The 27990-nt window shown below is 35.9% G+C and overlaps 1 protein-coding gene across 1 annotated transcript; it reads right to left on the bottom strand.

Annotated features, from left to right (window-relative positions):
• Window positions 1-27: 27 nt before the first annotated feature.
• On the bottom strand, window positions 28-12614 carry LOC133873309 (uncharacterized). Its single transcript, XM_062311028.1, has 13 exons — window positions 12363-12614; window positions 11528-11665; window positions 10706-10787; window positions 10440-10516; window positions 9464-9579; window positions 9233-9341; window positions 8487-8603; window positions 8295-8362; window positions 7584-7650; window positions 7423-7504; window positions 1210-1301; window positions 929-1072; window positions 28-247 (listed from the first exon to the last, which is right to left on the bottom strand). The coding sequence occupies exons 1-13, from the start codon at window positions 12612-12614 to the stop codon at window positions 101-103; spliced, it is 1491 nt and encodes a 496-aa protein (XP_062167012.1). The 3' UTR covers window positions 28-100.
• Window positions 12615-27990: the final 15376 nt, after the last annotated feature.

Raw genomic sequence — 27990 nt, 5'->3', positions numbered from 1 at the left:
TATAGCATTTTCACATTTAATACAACAAACACATAAAGTAAACATAACCCATGAAATAATTTAAGGTACATATGTGAATGTAGCAACTTTTGCTTCTTAATTACAGCTTCCAGTAAATTCCCAATTTGTGCAAGATACCAGCAACTACAGCCCAAAACGTGATTTCAGCAAATATCACATATAAGAGGGTCCCCAGCCTCTCCGAGTGCCAAACATTTATGAAAACATGCTCTTGTATCCAATGGACCTATTAACAATTTTGAGTACCCAATGAAATTATGATGTGTTTGAAGAAAGAAGAAATGATATTTAGTATATTTTTGTATAATTGGTATACAATTGAATGATGTGATAGTAAAAATTAGCTCTGGATCAGTACGTAGAATTTAAGAGTAATTCTATTTAGTAGACTCATGTACAATAGTCATACAACTGAATGATGTGATAGTAAAAAGTAGCCATTGGACGAGAGCTTCTTTTTTTTTTTAACAAGTCCTGATTCAAAGACTGATTTTTATTGGCACGCTATCAGTTGTATGACAATTGTACAGAAGTCTTAGAGTGCGTTTGGCATTACGATTTTGTAGATAAAAAATGCGATTTTAAATCAAATTGCAGAACATGAATCATATGGAATTGCATTTTTTCTTTTTTCTTTTTTTTTTTAAAAAAAGCAGAAAATCTACTTTTTTTTTTTTTTTTTTTTTTTTTTTTTTTTTTTTCAAATTACAGGCATTAGAGTGTGTTTTTAAAAAAATGCATAATTTTAAAGGTTAAACAGTGATTTTGTCAAACGCTTAACTGTATTTTCAAAAATTATGTTTTCAAAATGTACATTTTAAAATCTTACTTTTTTAAATCGCAAAACCGAAACTGATGTAAATAGCATTAATTACTCATAATTTAAGCATGGATGGATACTACTTACTAGGGTTTTGTCTTGAGTTTCATAATACCATCCATTTACAAACGCCGCAAAGATACCTTGTGCCGCCATCACAAACACTAGCATCGCATTCATTCCTATCCATTCTAAGAATAAGAATGGTGTGCGAAGTCCCCAAACATCAATCTGTACATGTACATCATTCATGAAGAAGAAAGACAACAAATTAACAAGGTTAAAAGGAAATTAATCCTGGTAAGTATTTAATTTTTGCGATGAAGATATATATATTCACAATAGCTAGGGAAGATTAACTGACTGACCAATATGTAGAACCCAGAGAAGACTATTCCAGCAGCACCTGCTGTGAAACAAACGTAGCTGAAGCTGTGTAGTTGCTTGTTCATAGGAATAGCTGCAAGCCAAAGCCAATGGAAGTTTGTTCAAACAATTTTCAAAATTGGTTTTTTTTTTTTTTATTTTTTTTTTATATATATATATATATGCACGCGCAAGAGAAATGCTTTGTTTTATTCTCATGCACATCGATTTCTTGTCTATTTTCATGTAAGAGGTAGAAAGAATGAAACAAAACATTTCTCATATCTACGTAGTTTGTGGTTTGGAGATGTTTTAAATAGAAGGTTTTCAAAGAGTCTTAGAATAAGAGAGTTCCACGTGAAAAAAAGAGAAATTCAACTCACACCAAATTATTACTTGGGTTTATGTATTTGTTTGTACTTACTCGTGGGTCCACTTAGCATTGAGGTGTAGCTCGAAGCGATCGGTTTATGGCCATTGATTTTGGACAGTCATGATGACATGATCACCAACGGTTATAATTAAATAACCGTTATTTAAATGTAATCTAAACGATTAAGGTTAAGTGTTTGTTAATATTAGATAGTCAGACTTTAATGACTGTTGAATTAATATTTATTTACTGTTAATTACAAAATTACATGTCTGTTAGTCAATAGACATTTAAACTACTAAATTGACACTATAAATAGTTTAATGTAGACCATTTTAAGACATGTAAAATTATCTCTTCTTCTCTCTCATAATATTCTTTAGTTTTAAAATTTGAGTCTCTCTCTTGCTAAAATAGAAACTCTGAGGGTGTTCTAATTTGGTTTTGTTTTGTGCAAAATGCAACCAAACTATAGAAGATTTATGGACTTCATTATATAATGAAGAAATTAATATTTATTGTAACTCAGTGCATACCAATTCATCAAAATTGGTGGGGGCAAATAATCATATATATATATATATATAAAAGCCGAATTCCAACTTAGAGTTAATATAGAATTATGACACATTGTGTGAACCCATATTTTTTAAACATTAAACCGGTTATATAAGCAGAAAATCGGTCATTTAAGTAAAACTGAACCGGCAGAAATGGGGAAGCACAATTCTGAAACCGGCAGAAATGGGGGAAAAAGGAAAGGAGCGGAAGTCACTGAACTTCGATGGGCAAAGAAGGAAAGGAAGTATGGTGCTTCTATGGAATCAACGGTGGTGGCTGTGGAGCAGCCCCGCCGATCCCAATGATTATCCTCAGCTGGAATTGCCGGGGACTTGGGAACCCCCGGGCAATTCTGTGTCTTCACCGTTTGGTGAAGAAGAAGCAACCCACGTTGGTCTTCCTTATGGAAACCAAGTTGATTTCTAGTAAGGTATGGTTTTTGCCTTCTAAATTAGGGATGGATAACATGTTTGTGGTGGATAGTTGTGAAAAAAGTGGGGGTCTTCTACTGCTATGGAAGTCCTCTGCTTTAGTGGAGGTTCAAAATTACAGCCGACATCATATTAATGCCGTTATTACATGCACGTCCTCTGGATTACCTTGGAAATTCTCAGGATTTTATGGGAATCCTGAGGAATCTAAGAGACCACAGTCATGGGCTCTTCTACGGCACTTGGCTACTTTGGTCCCAGCTCGGTGGCTTTGTCTTGGAGACTTTAACGAAATTGTCTCATTAGGTGAGAAATCCAGCAGAACTAGCAGACCCCGTAGGCAGATGGAAGCTTTCCAGAATTCCTTGGAGGATTGTGGGCTAATGGACCTTGGCTTTTCCGGACCAAAATTCACATGGAGCAATGACAGGATGGGGTCAGGTCTGACTAGGGAGCGTCTTGATCGGGCGACTGCTAATGCGGAGTGGAGCCAAATATTTACTGTGATTAATGTGGAGGTCCTTCCTCGGGTATACTCAGATCACAACCCCTTTCTTGTATCGTTCTCTAACCACCGGGACAATGTTTGGCCCTCTAGACGACGGTTCAGGTATGAGGCAAGCTGGGAAAAAAATCAAGAATTTGGAGCTTTGGTTAAACAAGTCTGGAGAGTTCGCAAGCCACGGGAAGCAGTATGGTCCAATGTTCGGAATAATCTTAAGGGCTGTCAACGAATTATGCAACGTTGGGTTCGAAAAGAAGGTTGGAAGCTTGAGCACCAGATACAAGCCAAAGAGCAGGAACTCCAAGCCCTTCAATTGCAACCACTGATTGAGGAAGAACAAGAGCTCCAATTGAAGGATGCTATTCATTCTCTCCTTGAACAAGAGGGGATGAAGTGGAAACAGCGGGCGAAAGAAAATTGGTTGCAATTTGGTGATCGTAATACAAAGTTTTCCCATGCAAGTGCAAATCAGAAATTTAAAAGCCATCGTATAGAAAAGATCCTTGATCAAGAGGGGCAGCTGTTTACTGAACATTCTGAGATTGAAGGGGCTTTTATTAATTATTTTACAGAATTGTTCACAGCAGGGTCTGATTTGTAGGTAGAAGCCAGCTCGAATGCTATCCAACCGAAAGTCACAGCAGCCATGAACAATCAGCTGCTGGTTGATTTCACTCCAGACGAGATTGGCATAGCTCTTAGCCAAATGGCAGCCCTTAAGGCCCCGGGACCTGATGGCTTCACAGCAAGTTTTTTCCAGAAGAATTGGAGCACCATTCATGGGGAGGTTTGCAATGCTATCATGTCTTTTTTTGATACTGGTGTGTTAGATCCGAAGATTAATATGACTAATATTGTATTGATTCCGAAGATTTCTTCCCCTCAAAGTGTCACAGATTTTAGACCTATTAGCTTATGTAATGTCATTTATAAACTAATTTCTAAAGTCTTGGCTAACCGGTTTAAAGGAGTGTTGCCAGGAATTATATCCTCTTCACAGAGTGCTTTTCTAGCGGGCAGGTTGATAACGGATAATGTTATTATAGCGTATGAGATATTGCAACCATGCAAAATCGACTGTGGAGCAAGGTTGGTTTTATGGGGCTGAAGTTAGACATGAGCAAAGCATATGATCGAGTGGAATGGGCCTTTTTGGAGACTGTGATGAGGAGGCTCGGGTTTGATGATCGGTGGATTAATTTGGTGATGGCTTGTGTCAAATCGGTGACCTATTCAGTTGTGGTTAATGGCAATTCAGTGGGTTCTATCACACCTACTAGGGGAATTAGACAAGGGGATCCCATTTCCCCTTATCTCTTTCTGTTGTGTGCTGAAGCTTTAAGCTCTCTGATTTCCCATGCTGCTGAAACTGGTGTCATTACAGGAGTGCCTACTTCACCACGGGGACCAAGAGTCAGTCACTTGTTTTTTGCAGATGACAGCTTGCTCTTCTGCAAAGCAAACTCGGTGGAATGGAGGCGGCTTATGAAGATTTTGGGGATCTATGAAGCGGGTTCCGGTCAGAAACTTAATCTTCAAAAGACATCTATACTTTTTAGCCGTAATACAAGTGCTGAGAAGAAGGCCGAAATCCTTAACCTATCCGGGTTTACAGAAGCACAGAGGATAGACAAGTATCTCGGGTTGCCATCGTACATTGGAAAATCAAAATTACAAATCCTTCAACTCCATTAAAGACAAAGTCCAATAAAGGCTTAACAACTGGAAGGTAAAATTCTATCACAGGCAGGGAAAGAAATTCTTCTTAAAGCTGTTGTACAAGCGATCCCTACATACAACATGAGTGTCTTCCTTCTGCCAGTGTCATTATGTAAAGAGTTGCAGGGTATGATGCAGCAGTTTTGGTGGGGGCATATGGCTAAGGAGTCCAATGTGCATTGGATGAGTTGGGAAAGGATGGGCAGATCTAAAATGATGGGAGGACTCGGATTCAGGGATCTTTTGATGTTCAACAAAGCCTTGCTTGCTAAGCAAGGGTGGAGGATTTTGCAGAATCCTGATTCCCTTTTTGCCACAGTTCTAAAGGCCAAGTATTTTAAAAATGGTTCGTTCATGGAGGCGGAGGTGGGAGCTCGTCCCTCTTTTGTGTGGAGAAGTTTAACTTCCAGTAGAGATCTGTTGCAAGAAGGTTTATTGTGGAGAATAGGGGATGGAAAGAGTGTCAATATTTGGAAAGACAGGTGGCTGCCTACCCCCACTTCTTTTTCGGTGATGTCTCCAATCCGGGTGCTTCCGGATACTGCTACGGTCTCAAGGCTTATTGACCCTAGATTGGGAGGGTGGAATTGTAACTTCATTAAGGATATTTTCCACCAAGATGAAGCGGAAGTCATTGCATCTATCCCTCTCAGCCCTTCCTATCCTCCGGACAGATTGACATGGCTTGGTACTACTGATGGGTTGTTCACAGTTAGAAGCGCCTATCATATGGGCATGGAAATCCAAGCACGTAGCCACGGTAGCACATCAAGGGCAGCGTCCGGCCAAAGAGTTTGGTCTTGTATTTGGAGCCTACCGGTGCAAAATCAAGTCAAGATATTTTTATGGCGTGCTTGTAATAATTTACTCCCTACTAGGTGCAATCTAGCTTTGAGGAAAATTGTGGAAGATAACATTTGCCCATGCTGTAGAAGAGAGGTAGAAACTACTTTGCATGTTATTTGGAACTGTCCGGCAGCCCAAGATGTTTGGGGAGGAGGTTCTATTCTGTTTCAAAAATCTTATTTTATGGGGGACAATTTCATGCAATTTATGGAATATAGTATGGACAGGTTTTCTAAGGAGGATGTGGGGTTATTGGCCACTATTGCAAGACGTATTTGGCTGCGAAGAAATAAATTTATTTTTGAAAATTTATTCACCCCTCCACAAGTTGTTTATAAGGAAGCATCTGATGCTTATAGTGATTATTGTAGAGTACATCTTCAGGAGGAACATGGGGGACACATTCGAGAAGTTACAGAGCCTCATGTAGCTTTAACCAATTGGCAACCACCCCCGAATGGTATTATAAAAGTTAACTGGGATGCTTCTTTAAACATGAAAGATAGATATGTTGGTATTGGGATTGTGGCCCGGGATCATAGTGGAAATTTTATGGGGGCAAGGGCAATCACCAAGAAGGTTATAGGCTCTCCGAAACTAGCTGAAACTATGGCTGCCCTTGAAGCGGTGTTGTTTTGTAAAGAATGTGGTTTTTTTGAAGTAATTCTAGAAGGGGATGCCAAACAAGTGGTCAATGATATTAATGCTAGGAAGACAGATTTGTCGGCAGCTGGTTTGTTTGTGGATGACATTCTTTCAGAGCTTAAAGGTCTGAGGTATGTTAAGGTAGCTCATATAGGGAGGAATTCTAATAATGTAGCCCATGTCCTAGCAAAAGAGGCTTCGGCCAAATTTTTAGACATGGCGTGGCTGGAAGATGTTCCAGATTTTCTTGTGTATGCTGTAAATAGGGATCGTTTATATCCCTAGATTCCAATTTTGGGATCATTTTTATTTTCAATGAAGGCACGTCTACTTGGTTCAAAAAAAAAAAAAAAAAAATTGAAATAAACGATGTATTTATTATGCCTAATTAACTTTCTTATATTAAATAGAAAAATAATAGAAATGTCAAATTTTATTAATGTCATTAAATTGTCACTTAGTTCTACATCTCTTTCTCTTCCTTTAACTATCATATCATATTATATCATATCATATCATATATATATAAAAGCGGAGTTCCAACTTAGACCTATGTGAATAAATATTTTAAAAAGTTTTACTTTTTATGGATTAATAATAAAAAGTATGATGAAAATGCGTTTAAATTCTGAAATTAAATTATAATGAAGAATCCTGCGCAAAGCGCAGGTTATGAGCTAGTTTCTTATAGAAAGTGACTCAGTAACGCACATTCGGAGCATTTAATTTTTTGCTTTATACTTCTGATCAAACAGTAATGAGAAGATGAATGCTTCTAATATATATATATCTTGCTTTGTAGTAGAATATTCAATCATTTTGAGGCACATGAAATAGCTTAAAAATGCAACAAAACTACAGAAGATTTATGAGCTCCACTATATCCTTGAGAAGTGTTTGTTGTAAACTATAGCTAGTGCATACCAATTCATCTGAAGTGGTAGGGACAAATAATTTCTTATGGTAAGCGACTCACTAACGTACCTTAGGAACATTTAGTTTTTTGCTTTCTACTTCTGATCAAACAGTTAGAAGATGAATGCTTCTAATATATCTTGCTTTATAGTAGAATATTCAATCGTTTTGAGACACATAAAATAGCTTTAAAATGAGGCACAAGGTCAAGAAAGCTCACCATCTGTAAAATGAAGAATAATGGCAAGGACAAGCAGGACGAACCCCATTGAGACCCATTGCTTAAGCCTTTCAGAGTGACCCTGCATGAGAGTCCACGTTCTTGAGATTCAAATTTAGGTCAGGAGTACAATCATGTGTAGGGTTTGAAGCTTTTGTAACCTTAAAATGAATCAGAACATGCCCATAATGGATGCCAATTGTCCCAGAAAGGATAGCTGAAATCGAACTAGGGCAAAATATATAAAACCAATTAATAATAGTGATTTTCGAGTACTCCATATCTGCCCGAAATAATATATAGTTGGGAAAGCTCCACTTACCTCCAGCGGAAGAATTACGGGTTTTGCAATCGTAAACCTGGATTATAAAAAATTGCAACGTCGGTATCGTATGTTTTAACCACTTTTAATTTCACTATTTCGTTAGGATTTTCTGTTAAAACTTAACTGTAAATGTCAAAATGCTCATGTCTTTAAAATCAAAATTACAAAAATAAAAAATAAAAAAAAATTCTCTGGCTGACCCAAGGCCAGTTGTAGGTCTGGTGAACCACGGCCATGCTGTGGGTCATGTCCAGTTTTTTTTTTTTAATTTTTTTTTGTTATTTTTTTTTTTTAAATTAATTAGGGTAAGTTGTATTTTTTAAAATTTTACAAAGATATAACAAACGTACATTTTACCTGTTAACCGTTTGATTTAACCATAAACTCTAACTGTAAGCGTAAAATTAAAAGGAACTGAAACATGAAATACCGACATTCAAAATTTTGATAATTTAAGGTTACGATTGCAAAACCCGTTACACTTCGAGGGGTAAATTAAATAAAGTTTTCTTCTTATAGCTTTTCATGTGTTGATAAATCAGCAAACCTTAGGAGCCCTTCAGGTTCAAATGGAGCAAGGCACCAACTTGGAGCATCGTTCCCAAGTTTGCAAACCTACGAGTTTGTCAAGAAAGATCAATATATAGAACAACAAATGCATTGCAGTTTTAGGGAAGAAGAAGATCGAGGAGGAGAAAGATATATAGGAGCTAAATTCTGTCCTAGTGTTAGAACAAACCTTCAAGCGTATCCAAACAGGATATGAATAGAGATGATTGATGCCCCAGACTTGTCGATCCACATATCCAACGGCGTTACATGCAGGTCCTAGGTGTCCTCTCATCCCACATTTGACCTCAAATTTGGCCAATATTTGTCAGTTTCCTCGGATGCAATTTAAGAGTATAGTAACAGAAAATAAAAAATAAAAAAAATGCACTATATATCTTATTACAAATGAAAGAAATTTCCTACCAACTTTTCTTCAATTCCGTCTCTAAAAAGTACCATATATGTGTTTTTTATTGATGTAAATATTAGGTAGAATTCATCGTTAAACGTACACATGGTTAATATGAAACTTAACCCGGCCAGGTAGGTCACAAGGATCGATCGTAACATATCACTATTGGCAGCTCCAAAGCCTCCAATGACTAGCTTTGATACCAAATATTACAAATATTGGGTAGAACTCAGCATTGACAATCGCTTGCAAAAAGATCTAGAGAGTGCCGATCGAAAAGCTTATATATATATATACACATGATCGATTAAGATTAGACTTAATTAACCCATGTGGGACACAAGGTTCCTAACACTAATCATGTGAGAATTACATTTTTTTTTTTTAATAATATTGCTAAAAAAATATTTGTTTTTCATATATTTAAAGAACACAACACTTTTAGAGACTGAGTCGATCTCATACGTACGACACAATTCGAAAGAAATTTATATTTGAATACATATCTGCCATGCACATACTGTGTATCTTCTTGGTGGATCCTGGTTGTGTAACACGAAACTCCAATCTGGAACATGTAGTGAATATGTCGTGATGATGTAAATGAGAAAGGCAACGAACCCTCCAATCCTAGATCGATCATGGATAAATCATATACCAAAATCAAATCATTACAAATTAAGAACCTCGTATTACGGTTTCAGATGGTAAATTTGAGATTGTTTAATTAATTGAGCTTGTGTCTTAATTACCATTGCCATCGATATGCAGTAAAAATGGAGAGGTGTCCAGAGTCTAGGACAGTTGGTCTGCGCTTGGTTGTCAGGGTCTCTATTAAGGCTACAACAAAGTATGCCAGAGCTATTCTCTGCTAATTAACATGCACAAGAAAATAATTAGAAAAAAAAAAAAAAAAAAAACACAAGAAAATAGTCATGGTTAGCATAAGACATTTTCATAACTTATTATATATATATATATATATATATATATATATATATATATATATATATATATGTGGAAAACTCAATTATTTCTGAACAGTTAAGGGTTTTGCAATGTTAATATTGAATTATCAAATTAAAATTTGTAATGTCGGGTTCCTAATTATCAGCCCCTTTTAATTTCATGTATCCGTTAATATTTTCTGTTAAATCCTAACGGAGAATGTTAAAATACTCAAAATACTCATGTTTTAATTTTAAATTTTTTTTTTCTTTACTTTTTCTTTTTCAATGGCAAAATTGTATTTTTATAAATTATACAAGGTATAAAAACATTCACTTGTTTGCTGTTTGATTTAACGTAAAATCTTAACAGTAAGAGTGAAATTAAAAGAAGTTGATGATGGGAAACTCGATATTGCAAATTTTGATAATTCAAAATTATAATTGCAAAACCTTTGACAGTTTGAAGGTAAGTGAAGTTTTTTCTTTATTTTTCAATAGATATAGGATTTAAACCCATGTTCTTATAACTTAATCCATGATAGATATTGGACATTAAAATTAAAATGTAACATAAATGTTATTGTAATTGAGAGTGGATGTGATTATAGCACCATGAGTGCATCATCATTAATTATTCAGTATTCATAAACATTAGATTTATATATATAAACTTCAATTCAATCTATAAAAATGTCATATATATATATATATATATATATATATATATATATGCTTTCATTTATGGAGTATATAGAAACGACAGGGTCAAAGGAAAGACCTGGAGGATGCCACACCATCGGACTTTCTTCATGTCAATTCCATAAATCAGATCATTAGGTGCATGAGAGTATCCTCCTATGGTGAGATAATCAATACAGCCACCAAAAAGAAAAATGATAAACATCCATCCTCTTCTCATTTGCTGTACATTTTCGTATAGCAAATTTTCAAATTTAATGGTAGATTTAAAAATGGGATGAGTAAAAGATGAGCCGGAGATTGACGTGTAACATGACTCTGTTGTTAAATGGCATTATCACGTACCTTGCAAAAGAATTCCCCAAAAGAGAAGCTTCAATGTCCTAAGAAAGATCTTTTTAATTGCATCCTTGATATTAGGTACTCTCTGCAATATCAAGACCAAGATTACTAGTAAAGAGACACCCTTAGAATGGACAAGCCAATAGCAATAAGTAAATGATGGGTGCCCTAAAGGAGATATAAATTCTCAATATATAGTTTTGTTGTTTGGATTGCTTACAATTTGAGAAGCAAATGTGATCTACCTATTCGAATAGGTCTTGGGCAGCCTGCCCACTTAATAAGGCAGGTGGGCCTCATAGGAGTTCTCTTACATTTTCTGTTCGAATTGCTAGGAAAATTGACAGAAAATTACTAAAAATTCGGATCCCCTAGAGTCGTGTTAGAAGAACGGATCGAATTTATTTGTGAGGCTGACCCTTATCGTATCCATTTATTTGATGGTGCTAACCAATTGGTTCTTATAGTTTCGTTTTTAAAAAATAATCTCATTCTTTTGTTATAATATTTTTTTTTTCTATTTGATTAATGCTAGAAATTACATTTTTACATCATAATTATCTATTAATGCTAATGTGGAAGTATCAACTAATTAACTATTAAATCAATCATTATTTTTTTTTTTTTTAAAAAAAAAAAGGATTACTTGAGTCTACCGTGCATGTCAATATTATAGAATACTTGTGGAATAAAACTGCAATATATAGCATTGTTTTATTTTTTTTTCATTTTCTTGTTTGTATGCATAAAAAAAAAAAAAAATTATTATTATTATTATTATTTTTCCATACGCTATCAAAGCTAAAAGAAATGGAAAAGTTGTACCTTGAGAGCGAGGGCGATAGCGACGCCTACAATGAAGAGAAAAAAGGGCATCACAAAGTCCGCCAACGTGCATCCATTCCATGGGGAGTGATCAATACGTGGATACACTCCCCCAGCATCGTCTACCAATACCATCAGCTGCACACATTAATCCTAATATTGGTTAGATATATTATAACATAACCCATCGATCACTTTTAATTTCCATGGGGCCTAAAAAATCAAGTCCCCTTAATCAAGTTCCTTTCTATCTAATTAATCAGATAATTTGAAATTAGAGTAATGCTAAATATCATAATATATATCCCTATCATACCGTTATTATCGGCCCTTGAATCAACAATTGTTAAAATATAAAGTTTAAAAGTTGATGGACATCGCCACAACAATCCAATAAAATGTGGGTGAGATAGGCAGGGGTGGAACTGCCCTTGGTCTTGCAGTATAGTAGTCTCCCAAAATTTTTTAAAAACCTTTAAAAAATTTAAAAATATCTATAATTTTTATTTATTTATTTATTTATTTTATGAGTTCGTTCCCCCTAAAATTAATTTTTTTTTACCCTAAAAATCTTATTTTTTAAGTTTTGTCCCCTCTTATCTCAAATTCTGGTTCCATACACAATGTTTTTTGGGATTTTTTTTTTTTAATAAAAAACAAAAGTATTAACAAACAACTCTAAATACAAAAAATGTCATGTCATATCAAGAAAACTCTTTTTAATATAATCAAAACGCAAAAAACACTCTAAAAAGTTAGATGAAACGAATTTTTTTTGCCACAATTAATTTGACATGTAGTGTAAAATTTATAGTCCGTGTTAGTCTATACTAACCACTATGGTAAGGCCTCTGAATGCGTCCAAGGTTGCAACCCTCTTGCTCTTCTGCTCTTCCCCCTTTTGTTGATGATCAGTTGGCTGTTCATCTACCACTGGGTCGTTCCTATCGTCCTTCCCATGGTCTATGCAATCTCCACCCCCGCTTCTATCTACCTTTTCAATGACATCAGCCTTGTCATGATCATCTTCTTTCTTCGAAGGTGGTACGTGAGCAAACCCTTCTTCCACCCTCCTAGCTTCCTCCATGGCTGATGCTCTCTCTCTCTCTCTCTCTCTCGATAGTAATACAAGTGATAGCTTGGAGCAAGAGAGACAAAGGAAGAGATCAAATGGCCGGCATTAATTTGGAGAGGACGTACGTGGGACATATTGGATGCCTATTTTTATATATATATGCATGGCCGGCATTATATTGTACAAACCTGGTATATTTCTTAATTGTGTATTAATTTCACTATTTATATTAATTTATTTGGTCAGAATATAACACATCAAGAGCTTTGGCAATAAAGACAGGGAAGATCGTGGATGGTATGATACAGACAAATCAAGAGCTTTGGCAACAAGACTGAAGAGGCCGGTCCAGATTCTTTGGTAATTGGTTGCTTGTAACTGAAGAAACTTATAATTAAATGGAAAGTAAAGAAAATAGGGTTTAGTGATTTATGGGTGGTGGGTTTGGTGTTAGAGACACACGTTCACTACTAAGGAATAGTACTCCAATTAATATGACTATATTTTCGCTCTTATAGCTAGGTTGATTAATTATTTACATTACAAATGACTCCTATTTAGAAGAGAATTGGAGTAAATGAAAATGATACAAATATAGTAGATGAAGATATATAATATATCAAACAAGTAAATCTAAAAGATGATATGTAATCAGAATCATATATATGTCGTTACAAAAGTACGTACATGTCCTAATCTAAACATAATATATATTCTTATGATTACATGGGATAATTGTTTGCAGTATTCACACGATTTAGTAAGACTGTAATATAGGTAGGAATATTATATGCCAGTTAGGAATTTTTTTTTTTTTTTTTTTTTTTCCTAGTGGTTAGGCATCGTTTGGTTTGCGGAATAAACCTCCAGAATATTCATTCCTATATTTGGTTGGTAGGGGTTTATCCCTTAGAATATTTATTCTCATTGGAATATATATTCATTTACAAAGAGGAATAGCTATTCCTCTAAAAAAATAAGAGGAATAGCTATTCCAATGGGAATAGACTAGATTTTCCCCAAAAAATCCACTCTTATTATTTTTTTTTCTTTCAATTTTTTTTTTTTTTTTTTTTTTTTTTTTTTTTTTTTTTTTTTTTTTTTAAAGGAAACCCCAACCCCCCCTTAATGTGGTCAGCCGGCCACATATGGCGCTGAGGGTGGTTGCCATCGCACCACCCCCGGAACGCCTCGGGGTGAACCCCCGAGGCGTTTCAGAGGTGGTGCGGCTACCCCCTGGCTATTTTGTGGGTGGGTGGACGGCCACCCTATAGTTTATATATATAATGTAAGATTTTTTTTTTAAAAAAATATAGATATAATGCAGAGTTTTTTTTTTTGTAATTTTGATTGTTTCCAATTAAAATATATGAGTTGTTACCAAACTAAAGATTAAGAAAAACTATTTCATTCCACTACCTTTTATTCCTAAGAATAACTATTCTTTTTCCTAATGAAATAGTCATTTCGCAAATCAAACGAGGCCCAAATTTAAAATAAAAATTATATATATAGTCAATCTGTATTTATTTTTTTTTTTGTATCATGTATCATATCCATATGGATAAAATTATAGATATGCATGTAAGTTAGCCAAACACCCGTCCGATGCATGTGCTAAATTAAAAAAAAAAAATGATGTATATGATTTAATATATTTTAAAATAGACCCGTTATATCATTAAGAGTCTAAAAAGGAGTGAATTAAAAAATAAAAAATAAAAAAAAATCTAAAAAAGAGAATAATACTATCAATAACTTATCTCAATGATGGTGCATGTAATATTGTGAGTAGTGTTTAAAATTTTGGAGAAGTCTATATATAACATCTTTAAACTATCACTTAATTAAAAATATTCTCCCTAAATTTTCAAGTGAAACAATGTTCTTTCAAATTATTAAAAATTTGTCAATGTTTCCCCAAAGGCAAGCGAAAAGACAAAAATAACCCTAATTTTTTAAAATAAGACAAAAATATTACTATAAATTTGAAAAAAAAAAAACTTACTTATTTTTTTATTTTATTTTTTTAAAATAACAGGCAATATACCTTATGATGTGCATATGCTACCATGTCTTTCATGACATTTGCAGATCCAACGTGCACTACAAAAATACTGACAATTGGACGCGTGTCTACAGTACCAGTTACTGTAGACACGCGTCCAATTTGACACTTGTCTTATGAGACATGTGTCTAATTATACCATCTTCACAATTGGACGCGTGTATTTAATACACGTGTCCAATTGGACATGCGTATTAAATACACGCGTCCAATTTGGACACGCGTATGAAATACACGCGTCCAATTGGACACGTGTATTATTACACGTGTCAAACTGTTATTTTTTTCCAAATATATATTAAAAAAAAAAATTGTGTTGTGTTAATTTTTTGAAAAAGAAAAAAAAAAAATCCTTATCTTATTAACCATACAAATATGTGAAAATACGGTGTACATAGCTTATACACATAAAATTAGGTTTGAAAGCTATATGCTATATGGTATATGTAAATTATATACTTGAAATTTATGCTTTTTAGGTTCCTTATTTATATATATATAGTATACTAATAAGTACGTAAACCCTAACCTAATTTACATATTGTACTATATGCATAATTAAACAAATTTGGTGCTATATATATAATTAAACCAAATAGTTCAAATTAGGGTTTAGTTTTGTACCCCATCTACGTTTAGAAACAACAAAAAAAATTTAAAACATAACAAAGTTAAGAAACCTATAATTAATACTATATATATAGATATGCATGCATGTAAACGGTTTAGAAACTATATACAGTAACCTTGCTATTTATGGCTATATATAGTATATGCAATTATTTTAAGGGTTCCGCGCTACATAATGAATTAAATACTTATAGTTTAGTCCCTTATATAGTACATACATTTAGGGTTTATGGCTATATATAGTACATACACTTAGGGTTAGGGTTTATGGCTATATATCGTATATACACTTAGGGTTATGATTTATAGCTATATAGATATATAATATATATACTTAGGGTTAGAGTTTATAGCTATATATAACATACATACTTATGATTAGGGTTTATCGCTATATATAGTATACACACTTATGGTTAGGGGTTTTAGGGTTTATAGGTATATATAATGTATACACTTAGGGCTATGGGTTATAATTTAATTCATTTTACATTTTATGAATAATAATGTCAATATATTTTCACGTGTCATTATTGTACACTTTTAAATATAACATTAAATCGTAGATTGATTATAATTAGATTGTAACGATATATATATAGCCATATACACTTAGGGTTAGGGTTAGGGTTAGGGTTAGGGTTTTTTGCTATATATAGTACATACACTTAGAGTTAGGGTTTTTTGTTATATATAGTACATACACTTAGGGTTATGGTTTTTTGCTATATAAAATACGTACACTTATGATTAGGGTTTATATGATGAGTTCTATATATATATATATATATATGGTATACTCATAAGTACGTAAACCCTAACTAAATTGACATATTGTACTATATACATAATTAAACCAAATTTCTGCTATATATATGTAGACCCAAAAAAAATAAAAATTGCAACATGAGTTTAAGTTAGGGTTTATAGCTATATATAGTATATATACATAGAGTTAGGGTTTATGGCTATACATAGTATATAATATATACACGTGGGTTTATGGCTATACATAGTATATAATATATACACATAGAGTTATGGTTTATAACTATATATAGTATATACACGTAGAGTTATGGTTTATGGCTATACATAATATATAATATATACACGTAGAGTTAGGGTTTATAGCTATATATAGTATAGAGGATTAGGGTTTATAGATATATATAGTATATACATTTAGGGTTAGGGTTTTTAGCTATATATATATATATATATATATATAACATACACTTAAGATTATGATTTATGGCTATATATACTTTAATATATACACATAGGGTTAGGAGTAGTATAGTATATATACTTATACTTAGTGTCATGGTTTAAATTTAGGGTTTATATTTAGTTTTAATTTATAGTTTATGTTTTAGTTTTAGGGCTTAGGGTTTAGCAATGTGTACATGCAGTACATGCAGTACATACATTTAGGGTTGCATGGGTTTATATAAAATATATATAATATGTTATATATATATATATATATATATATATATATATATATATATATATATATATAATTATAATATTAAAAAAATAACATTTGGAGACGTGTATTTCCATACATGTCTCCAATTGGGCACGTGTACTACGTACACGTGTCCAATTGTTTGGTCAGGTACTGCGCGGGAGTTCTCCCGCGCGCCACCTGGCCAAACGGAGACAATTTTTTTTTAAAAAAATATAATAATTTTTAAAGAAAATAGATTATTTAAATTAAATATATATTTATATAAAAGAAATGGGTAGCTTCCTCTGGAAGCTACCCATTTCTATACGATCTCTCTCTCTCTCTCTCTCCGTCGAGCTCAGCCGGCCGGCGACAGCCCGTTCCGGTGCCTCTCGGCCTTGTCTCTGGCGTGGTGACCTTTCTCTCTCACCGACTGTCTCTCTCTCAACCGACCCTCCCTCTCTCTCGCTCTCCCTCTCTCTCACATGTATATATGCCGGATCTCTCTCTCTCTCTCTCTCTCTCTCTCTCTTTCTCTCTCTACTGGGACGTCTCTCCGGCATCTTGGCACGGCCGTCAGCTTCATTTGCTCCGGTCAGTGTTTATCTCTCTCGATTTGTTCAGTGGCCGGTTGATAACATATATATATACATTTGCTAACTTATTTTTTCTTCACAAATTGGTCCGAATATGCAGGTATATATATAAGGAACCCTAAATCCACAAATCGGTAGCTTGGCAGTGAGTATTTTGCCCCTTATTTGTTGTATTTCATTTTTTCTTCCACATGTAAATTTGTACTAACTATATATATATTGTAATAATTTTTATTGTAATAATTTTTATTTGTTCTTGATTGATAATTGTAATAATTTTGGACTGTGTTCTATTTTTTTATTGCAATGTTGCTGAATTAGTGTAATTTGTACGCTTATAATTCTGTTTTTTTTTTTTTTTTTTTTTTTTTTTTTTTTTTTTTTGGTTTTTAGGGACTAGGTATTTCAGTTTTGCTATATTTTGTGTTTTTGTTTCTAACAATGCTGCATGTATTTTTGTGTTAGTACACATTTGATAATTTTTTGTGTAGGCGTTTGTATTTTTGTGTCATTTAGGGTTATATGTATTTTTATTTTTTTGGAAGCCATGTACTTTTTTACCATGTTGTGTTTTTATTGTTTTTAATTTTTTTTGTCCTAATTTTTTATTTGAGAGGTTTTATATATATATATATATATATTTGAATGTGTTATTATGGATTACGGAGTTTTTTTGTTAGTGAAACAAAATCAAACAATGTCCGATATTAGTTTAGCGTTATAAACCAACGATGACACTTTTGAAAATAATAAATGAAAAAAAATAATAAAATGGGTTTGAATAAAAAAGGAAAAAATTAAAATTTAACGTCTACTTTTTAAGAAATACCTAAACTCCAACCCTAAACTTTATATCCTAAAATCATAACCATAAAACCAACACAATAATAAACCCTTAAATAAACTCTGAATCCTACACTTTCTAAAAAAAAACCCTTACCCTAAACCCTAAACCCTAAATCCTAAACCCTAAACCCTAAAAAAAAAATCCTACACTTTCTAAAAAAAAAACCCAAACCCTAACCCTAACCCTAAACCTTAAACCCTAAACCTTAAACCCTAACAAACCCTAAACCCTCAACCCTTACAAACCCTAAACCCTAAACCCTAAAAAAAAAATATCCTACACTTTCTAGAAAAAAAACCCTAACCTTAAACCCTAAACCATAAAAAACTAAAACCCTAAACCCTAAACCCTAATCCTAGATCCTTAAAAAAAAAAAAAAAATCCTACACTTTCTAAAAAAAATACCCTAACCCTAAACCCTTAAAAAAACAAATCCTACACTTTTTTTTAAAAAAACCCTAAACCCTAACAAACCCTAAACCCTAAAAAAAAAAAAAAAACCAAAACCCTAAACCCTAATCCTAAACCCTTATAAAAAAATCCTACACTTTCTAAAAAAACACTAAAACCTTAAACCCTAACCCTAAACACTTTACCCCCAAAAAAAGAAGTCCTACAATTTCTTAAATAAAATCTTAACCCTAAACCCTAAACCCTAACAAACCCTAAACCCTAAACCCTAACAAACCCTAAACCTTAAACCCTAAACCCTAAACCCTAACCCTAAACCCTTAAAAAAAAATCCTACACTTTTTTAAAAAAAAAACCCTAAACCCTAAACCCTAAACCCTAATCCTAAACCCTTATAAAAAAATCCTACACTTTCTAAAAAAAAACTAAAACCTTAAACCCTAACCCTAAACACTTTACCCAAAAAAAAAAGTCCTACACTTTCTTAAATAAAATCTTAACCTTAAACCCTAACAAACCCTAACCCTAAACCCTAAACCCTAACAAACCCTAAACCCTAAACCCTAAACCCTTACAAACCCTAAACCCTAAAGAAAAAATATCCTACACTTTCTAAAAAAAAAACCCTAACACTAAAAACAAAAACCCTAACATTAAACCCTAAACCCTAAAAAAATCCTACACTTTCTAAAAAAAAACTAAAACCTTAAACCCTAACCTTAAACACTTTACCCAAAAAAAAAAAAGTCCTACACTTTCTTAAATAAAATCTTAACCCTAAACCCTTACAAACCCTAAACCCTAAACCCTAAAAAAAAAAATATCCTACACTTTCTAAAAAAAAACCCTAACACTAAAAAAAAAATCCTACACTTTCTAAAAAAAAAACCCTAACCCTAAACCCTAAACCCTAACAAACCCTAAACCCTAACAAACCCTAAACCCTAAACCCTTATAAAAAAAATAAAATAAAACCCTAAACCCTAAACCCTAACAAACCCTAAACCCTAAACCCTTAAAAAAATAAAAAAATAAAACCCTAAACCCTAACCCTAACAAACCCTAACCCTAAACCCTTTAAAAAAAATAAAATAAAATAAAATAAAACCCTAAACCCTAACCCTAACAAACCCTAACCCTAAACCCTTTAAAAAAAAAATAAAATTCCTACACTTACTAAAAAAAAAACTAAAACCCTAAACCCTAACCCTAAACCCTTTAAAAGAAAAAAAAATTCGTACACGCCATCTTGCATGACATGCACAATTTGTTTACAAGTTTATACGATAAGACGTATGATTTGTCTCGGTCTCTTAACCCTATATAGAGAAATATGGACAAGTCTTGGATGTCAACACCTAGGGGTACGACACGGTATAACGACGGGTGTAGGGCGTTTGTGGCATTTGCCGTTAGTAACTGTACGGCCGTCGATGGCAAAATTTACTGCCCATGCAAGTATTGTCGAAATAACCAGCGTCACACTCCAGATTACGTTCTTGCCCACCTGACTGGAGGTAGGGGGATGAATCCGGGATACAATTTGTGGTATATGCACGGTGAGACTACGACTGGGTCCGCTATTCGTGGTCAGTGTTCGAGTTATCACAGTGGCACAGATACCGCTGCCTGTAGCACTGAACATGGTGAAGTCACAGAACAGGAGGGTGTGGCCGTGGAACAGGATGATGACATGCATGCCATGTTGCGTGACGCCTTCGGCGTGCATGATGTTGCTGAAGCCGGCATTACGGATCTGCAACAAGTTGTTGAAGATACCTCCTGCGGGGACGCATTGAAGTACCAAGAGTTGTTAAAGACCGCCGAGAAGCCCCTTCACCCTGGTACCAAGCATAGTAAATTGAGTGCTACTGTACACATGTACAATTTGAAGTGCGTTGGAGGTATTAGTAACAAGATTTTTTCAGACATTCTCGAATTTATCAATCAGCTGTTGCCTCCTTGCGATGAGACATTGCCAGATAATACGTATGAGGCGAAAAAGTTTCTAAGTGTCATGGGTCTGGGGTATGAGAAGATTCCGGCTTGCCGTAATGACTGTATGTTATTCTGGAAAGACAATAAAGAATTAGATTCATGTACCGTATGTGGAGAATCTAAGTGGAGGGCTGATATACATATAGATGAGGATGGTGAGGTCATATCAGCGAGAAAAAAAATGCCCGGTGAAGATCTTGAGGTGGTTTCCACTCATCCCACGGTTACAGAGGTTATTCATGTCTGAGCATACTGCGCCCCATATGAGATGGCATGCAGAAGGCCGCACTAGGGATGGCGTATTGAGGCACCCGGCCGACGGTGAGGCATGGAGATCGTTTGACATTTTACATCCAGATTTTATGGCAGAGAGTAGGAATGTTCGGCTTGGTTTGACAGTAAATGAATTTAATCCATTTGGGAACATAAGCACATCCCACAGCACATGGCCCGTAATGCTTGTGCCGTACAATTTTCCACCTTGGATGTACATGAAACAAACGTCATTCATCCTATCAATGGTTATCCCTGGACCGAGCTCACCAGGGATGGATATTGATGTTTACCTTCAGCCATTGATTGATGAGTTGTTGGAACTGTGGAATGTAGGGGTACGAACATTCGATGCTTCAAAGAAGGAAAATTTTATTATGCGATCCCAGTTGATGTGGACAATAAACGACTTGCCAGCGTATGCAGATTTATCTGGTTGGCCTAACAGGGGTGCGAAGGCATGCCCTTGCTATATGCAATCGACAAGTTCTAAACGCTTAAAGAACGGATGTAAATTTTGCTATATGGGGCATAGGAGATACTTGCCAACTGAACATCTGTGGCAGCTGAACAGGAGAACATTTGACGGTACTGAAGAATTTGACAGCGTGCCGATTGTGCCATGCGGAGACGAGGTCCTCCAACAGTTGGACGGAGTTGCGTTTGGGGATAAGATCGCGGGTAAGAAGAAGAAACGGAAGAAGCGGAAGAAGGGTGCAGGGAGTTTGGATGTTATATGGAAGAAGAAAAGTATCTTTTTCAGATTGCCGTATTGTAAAGACAATTTGCTTCGGCACAATCTTGATGTTATGCACATAGAGAAAAATGTCATGGACAATATACTTGGCACTATTTTGGATATCAAAGGGAAAACGTAGGACAACTTGGCAGCTCGGCTGGATTTGCAAGAAATGGGGTTAAGACCTAAGTTGCATCCGTTCACGGCCACAAATGGTAAGACGTATATTTCCGCTGCCTGTCACACCATGTCTAGAGAGGACAAAGAAAATTTCCTGAAGGTTCTTCGAAATTTGAGGGTCCCGGACGGATACGCCTCGAACATTTCACGATGTGTTCGACTCAAGGACCGTACAATTTCCGGGTTGAAGAGCCATGATAGCAACATACTGATGCAACAGCTTCTCCCAATTGCATTGCGTAAGTCATTGCCAGATAAAGTTGTTAGACCTCTTGTGGAGATTTCAACATTTTTTAGAGGCATATGCTCAACCAAGCTATCAGAAGAAGATATGGACCGACTGCAGGGTGACGTCTGTATCACTTTGTGCAAGCTAGAATAGATTTTTCCTCCAGGGTTTTTTACCAGCATGGTCTACTTGGTCGTGCATCTTGTGCGCGAGTGTAGACTTGGTGGGCCCGTGTAGTATAGGTGGATGTACCCGGCAGAGAGGTAAAATTCGGCGTAATATGTATATATATATATTTTGATTTAATGGTAACCCTAATTGACGACAATTCAAATGTCGTGTATGTGTGTACACCAGGAGTCTTGGGAATTTCAAGTCTAATGTGCGCAATAAAGCGGCTCCTGAGGGGTGCATTGCGGAGGGGTACATAGCGACCGAGCTGGTAATGTTCTGTTCAAGGTATCTGAAAAACGCACCAACATTTCACAACAGACCTCAGAGAAATCCTGATGGATCCAAGGGGGCGGGCACGCGTGTTACCCTGAACCGGTTGATGATGCACTAGATTCATCGTTATATTGTCTTCAACTCTGAAGTGTTTCACAATTTGCGGACGTAAGTAGTGTTTATATATTTAACAGAATTCGAATAAAAGTATTAATAACAATTATTACATAATTGTATACGCTGAATGTAGGATGCACAAAGACGCACTTAGGCGATCATGCACTAGGGGTCGCATTACGGAGGCTCTTATTGAAGCACAACATCATGAGCAGTTATGCAAATGGTACTGTGCATATGTAAGGAAATAGTAGTAATTTTGAAATTGGAAAAATTTATAAGGGTTTAATATAATTAACTAATGTGATGTTTAATATTTGAAATTATAATATAGGTCGATGGCCTGGACGATCAACGTAGGAAGAAATTGGGCCACAACTTGGTTATGCATTGTAGAGGGCTAAAGGAGACAGCGGTCAAGTACAACAGGTACGTGGTAAATGGGAAATTGTTTCGCACGCTTGCTCATGATGTGGGAAGGAGGACTCAGAACAGCGGCGTATGTGTTCCAACCGTTGAAGGCGAAACGTACTACGGCAGTTAACCGATATAGTTGAGGTAGAGTACTATGACAGGACTATGTACGTCCTATTTAAGTGCAATTGGGCAGACCCAACGATGGACAGAGGATTCACAATAGACGAGTATGGCCTAGTGTTTGTCAACTTCAATTACCTCGTCCACAGGGGAGAATTGGTTCAGGACGAGCCGTACGTGCTTACATCTCAGGTAGATCAAGTATTCTACGTCGAAGATGGAAGGAACCCAAATTGGGTTTGTGCGGTTAGGACCAAACCGCGCAACGTGTACGACATTGGCCAGGGGGAAGGGAGTAATGAGGATGGTACAACCTACCATGAGTGCGTGCTGCTCGTACTAGCCACTGATGACCTACCCGATACGAATGATGAATTCGAGTACGACAGGCCCGACATTGATCCGATTGAAGCTCCCGTGGTACAATGATTGATATATTTGTTGTGAGTATATATTGTTTGTACAATTCGCTTGAACTCAATAAAATTTTTTATTATTTGCATAAATTTCTATGTATAATTTGCATATTCATTAAAAATATATAAAATACAAATTCTAATTAATTTGTCTACATTTGTTCGCAGGTATTGATGGACCAGAGACCCCCTCCTTATGCATATCGGGCACCTCGCCCACCCGTGCCCCCCATGACCACGCCCACTGATTCGACGGCATTATATACTGCGGCGTGGCCACACCACCCAGACGGGGCTTATAGACCATTGTTGCCGGGTACGGTGGCCGTGCCCACATCAGATCACGGGCAGACCAGCACAGCTGGACCTTGCAGCTCTCCATTGTCGAAGCTGCCGACATTATCTCAGATAGGTTCACCCAACCGGGTAACGCCTATTGATGGTGGGTGCGCGAGGGGATGGGGCCACAGGGTTATGCGCCGTACTTTTCGTATACATATAGTGTACCGTCGACGTGTAACCCTAATAGTGAGACGCAGGATGGTAGATTTCCACTGTCACAGACCGGGGAGATGCAGATGCCGGCTGTGGGGTTGGGACATATACCGACACAGGCGGCGATGCAGGGCCAGATTTTGGGGGCGAGACAGATGCCAGCATCGGGGGCGAGTCAGGGCCCGGGGCATGTAGAGAGCCAGATGCCTTTATATAGTGAGAGCCAGGTGCCACTTTCCGGTGAGAGTCAGATGCCAGATCTGGGGGGGAGTCAGAGTACCCATGAGGAGGACGTTGCGATGTTGGGTACCGATCAGCTGGCCCCCGGTAGCCCCCAGGATATGGATTTAGATGATGATCAGTAGCCTCCACCAGCCGGAGGGGTTGGCGAGGAGGTTGCAGGCGACCCAGCGACCCAGCACATAGAGATTGGTCATATTCGGTTGATGGGTAAGTACATATTTAAACATACTTAAAACTCATATTATGTTACCAAAAATTTTATTTTTTGTTTGGAAAAAAATAACTATTTGATTACAATTTGTTTATATATATATGTTTTTTAGTGTTAACCAATTAAATGTTGAATATTTTTTTCATTAGGGTACAACCCAGACAGAACCATATATTATGAGGTGATTAAGGACCCAGAGAGAAACTGGGTGCTCCCAAGGGGGAAGAAGGTTGTATTGCAGTACAATGCTGCTATACAACCTGTAGGACGAGCCTGCAATCGTTTTCGGTGGGCTGAGGGCAAGCTGATCAGGAGTGGGTCCTATATACACATGCGTGACGAATGGGCGAGGGTAAATAAGCAGATTAAGCAGGCAATGTGGGACGCGCTGATAGTATGTTTATGAATATAATTTAATTATTTATTTGAATTAAACTTGAGATTAATGTTTTTCTTGAAGTTTTTAAACCTATAATGCTTTGATTGAATGTGCAGGAGGAGTTCTATCTACCTGTATCAGTAGACGAGCGCAGGGCACAACAGGAGGCGTGGAATGATATTGGCCGTAAGCACCGCTCGTGGAAGTCGAGGTTCAAAACCAAACTATGTATTGGAGACGGTGACACGCCCGAGAGTATCCGTGCGAAAATGCCAGACAATTTTTTTGCGCAGTATGACGCAGCAGATGTAGAGTTCCTGCTGAGCGATTGGTGCACTGAGCATAAAAGGGTATGTAGGAAAAAAAATGTTGTCATTTTTTAATAACAATTCATTTAATTTTAGTTTTAATTTGAGTGTGAGAGTACATACATTTTTATTTTCATGTTCAATGCGTAGGCAACCTCTGAACGGATGAAGAGGCTGCAGGAGCAGAATGACCTTCCCCATTGTACGGGATCTAAAAGTTATGCCAGATTTAATCACGAGGAGGTATGAAAAAATATATGTTTATGTTTTTAATATTTGTTGCTAATTGTTTTTCTTTTTCTCTATACTATTTTTATCGCTATCTGTTTGTTATATATGTTAACTGCATGACGACAGACATGTACATCTAGCACGCCCCCTACTCGCGCCGCGTCGTTCGTGAAGACCCACACAAGGAAGGACGGCACTTACGTGAATGAACGTACACGGGTCCTATGCGTATGTTACTGATTTAATTTGCTAATATTTTTAAATTATGTGTGATATGTCATTATTCAATATATGAGTTTTTCATGTTGACGACGTATAGGAGAGGATGACGCAGAGTTTATCCAGTGATCTAGCCGCCACGCAAAGCGTCTCCGCAGACACGGTGCGTTGGGCACCGAACGACGCTTACGAACAGGCGGTTGGGAGGCCTGAGTATGCAGGGAGGGTTTGGCAGGTTGGGCCGAACGTTACACCTGTTCGGGGGACATGTTTCTCATATAGGCCTCGGTCACAGGGGGGACCATCTCAGGGCATGTCTCGGGATTGGACCGAACACGCTCGGAAGATGGAAGAGATCCAAGCAGAGCTACAGGCTGAGCGAGTGAGGAATGACCGGTTGGAGCAGCTCGTGCAACAGTTCGACGCCATGGAGCAGCGCATGCGATAGTTTGAGGTCTTCATGTCCTCCATGGGAGTATCAGCACCATGTCTTGGTACTCAGTCTTCACCTGCACACGTAGGTAGTACGTCGTCTGTTTGTAGTGCATCTGCAGGTATGATTTATATTGTGTATAGGACAAAATTAATTTCAATTTGTTTTCATTACCCCTTTAATTTTGCAAGTAATATTATATACTTTAATTGTCTATATTATTTGCAGGTAATTCGACAACGGTTGGTACGTTGTCGCCTGTTGGACGACAGCTGAGCCAACACTCCACTGTCGCTACACCTTCGCCCGCTACACCATTCCTTGCGCAGCAATCGCCGGTTGGCGAGAACACGCCTGGGACGGTACCTCGTGATTCGCAGGGACGTCCTTCACATTTGTAGATATTTTGTGTAATTATTTTTTGTTCGTAAATATTTGCGTAGTTAACGAATATGTTATTAACTATTGGTTTGTGTAATATGATTTTGTGCTATTTTTGGGTAAAATAAATATTGCGTTATTTGTGGTCGGAAATAATAAAACTTGAAAAAATAAAATAAAATAAATTTATTAACCCAAATAAATTTTAAAAAACAATAACAAAATTAAATTGAAAAAAAATTCCAAATTGAGTTTTTTATTTAATTAAATTAAAATTTTATTTAAATAAAAAATTCGATTTGGAATTTTTTTTTTTTAAAAAAAATCTGTTTGACACGTGTATTGAGATACAAGTGTCAAACCGTTTTGACACGAGTATTTGAATACACGTGTCAAACCGTTTGACACGTGTACCTCAATACACGTGTCAAAACGGATTGACACGTGTATTGCAATAAACGTGTCAAATCTGACACGTGTATTCCAATACACGTGTAAAAATGTGCAGTTAATGACTTGCACATCTGACACGCGTCTCATGTGTGTCAAAATGAACGTGTCAAACTGTTTGACACGTGTACGACACTGTATACGTGTCAAACTGCACGTGGCAAATTGAAGTGATTTTTGTAGTGGTGGGTCACCCTCTTTTTTTTTTTCTTTTTCTTTTTCTTTTTTTCTTTTTCTTTTATTTTTAATTTTTAATTTATTAAATTTTCAGAGGTATTAACGTCATTGCGAAAAATTACCATGGCTGTATCTGCCTATCAGACCCATTTGCTTTGAGTAATGATTCATTGCCACCTTTTTATACAACTTTTCACCACCTTGCCTATGTGGTAAGATGGTCCCCTACTACTTTTTGGGTTTTTTAAAAATAAAATAAAGTGGGGGACCACCTTGCCACATAAGCAAGGTGATGAAAAGTTGTATAAAAATGTGGCAATGAATCATTACTCATTTGCTTTTGCCTTTTAGGATCTGAAAAATCTAATGTTTAAAAATGACCTAAAAATTCATTTTAAAAGCTTACATGAGATTAAACAACTACATATAGCATATCTCATTTTTATGAGATTAAACACTAAATATTAACAACTACAAACCCAAAGAAAACAATAAAAACAAGTATTTAAACAAACCAACAACCAAAATATGCATAATCCAAAACAACCAAGTTACTTCATGAACTTTTAAAGAGATACCCTCTTAAAAAAGAGAGAGAGAGAGAGAGAGAGAGAGAGAGAGAGAGAGAGATACCCCCCTTACAATAAAAATAGTCCAAGATCATATTAAAAACACAATATATTGATATAATCCAGCATTTCACACAAGCTTTAGAAATCCAACACCACTATCGATGATTTGGTCTTCTAGCAAAATCTTGTAAATTAACAACAAATTAACAATTGATCGATCACCCAAAAATTAGTTCCCCAAGTTTAACTGAAGTAAGCAGATGTCACAAAAAAAAAAATAGCAAAAATATATTCCTAGCATCATAAACTACGGAAAGTTAAAAGACTCGATCATAACTGAACAAA

Source organism: Alnus glutinosa, chromosome 7 (assembly GCF_958979055.1).
Source record: "Alnus glutinosa chromosome 7, dhAlnGlut1.1, whole genome shotgun sequence".
In the NCBI taxonomy this organism is placed as follows: Eukaryota; Viridiplantae; Streptophyta; class Magnoliopsida; order Fagales; family Betulaceae; genus Alnus; species Alnus glutinosa.
The sequence above is the reverse complement of the archived record's forward strand: the minus strand, read 5'-3'. Positions and strand labels throughout refer to the sequence as shown.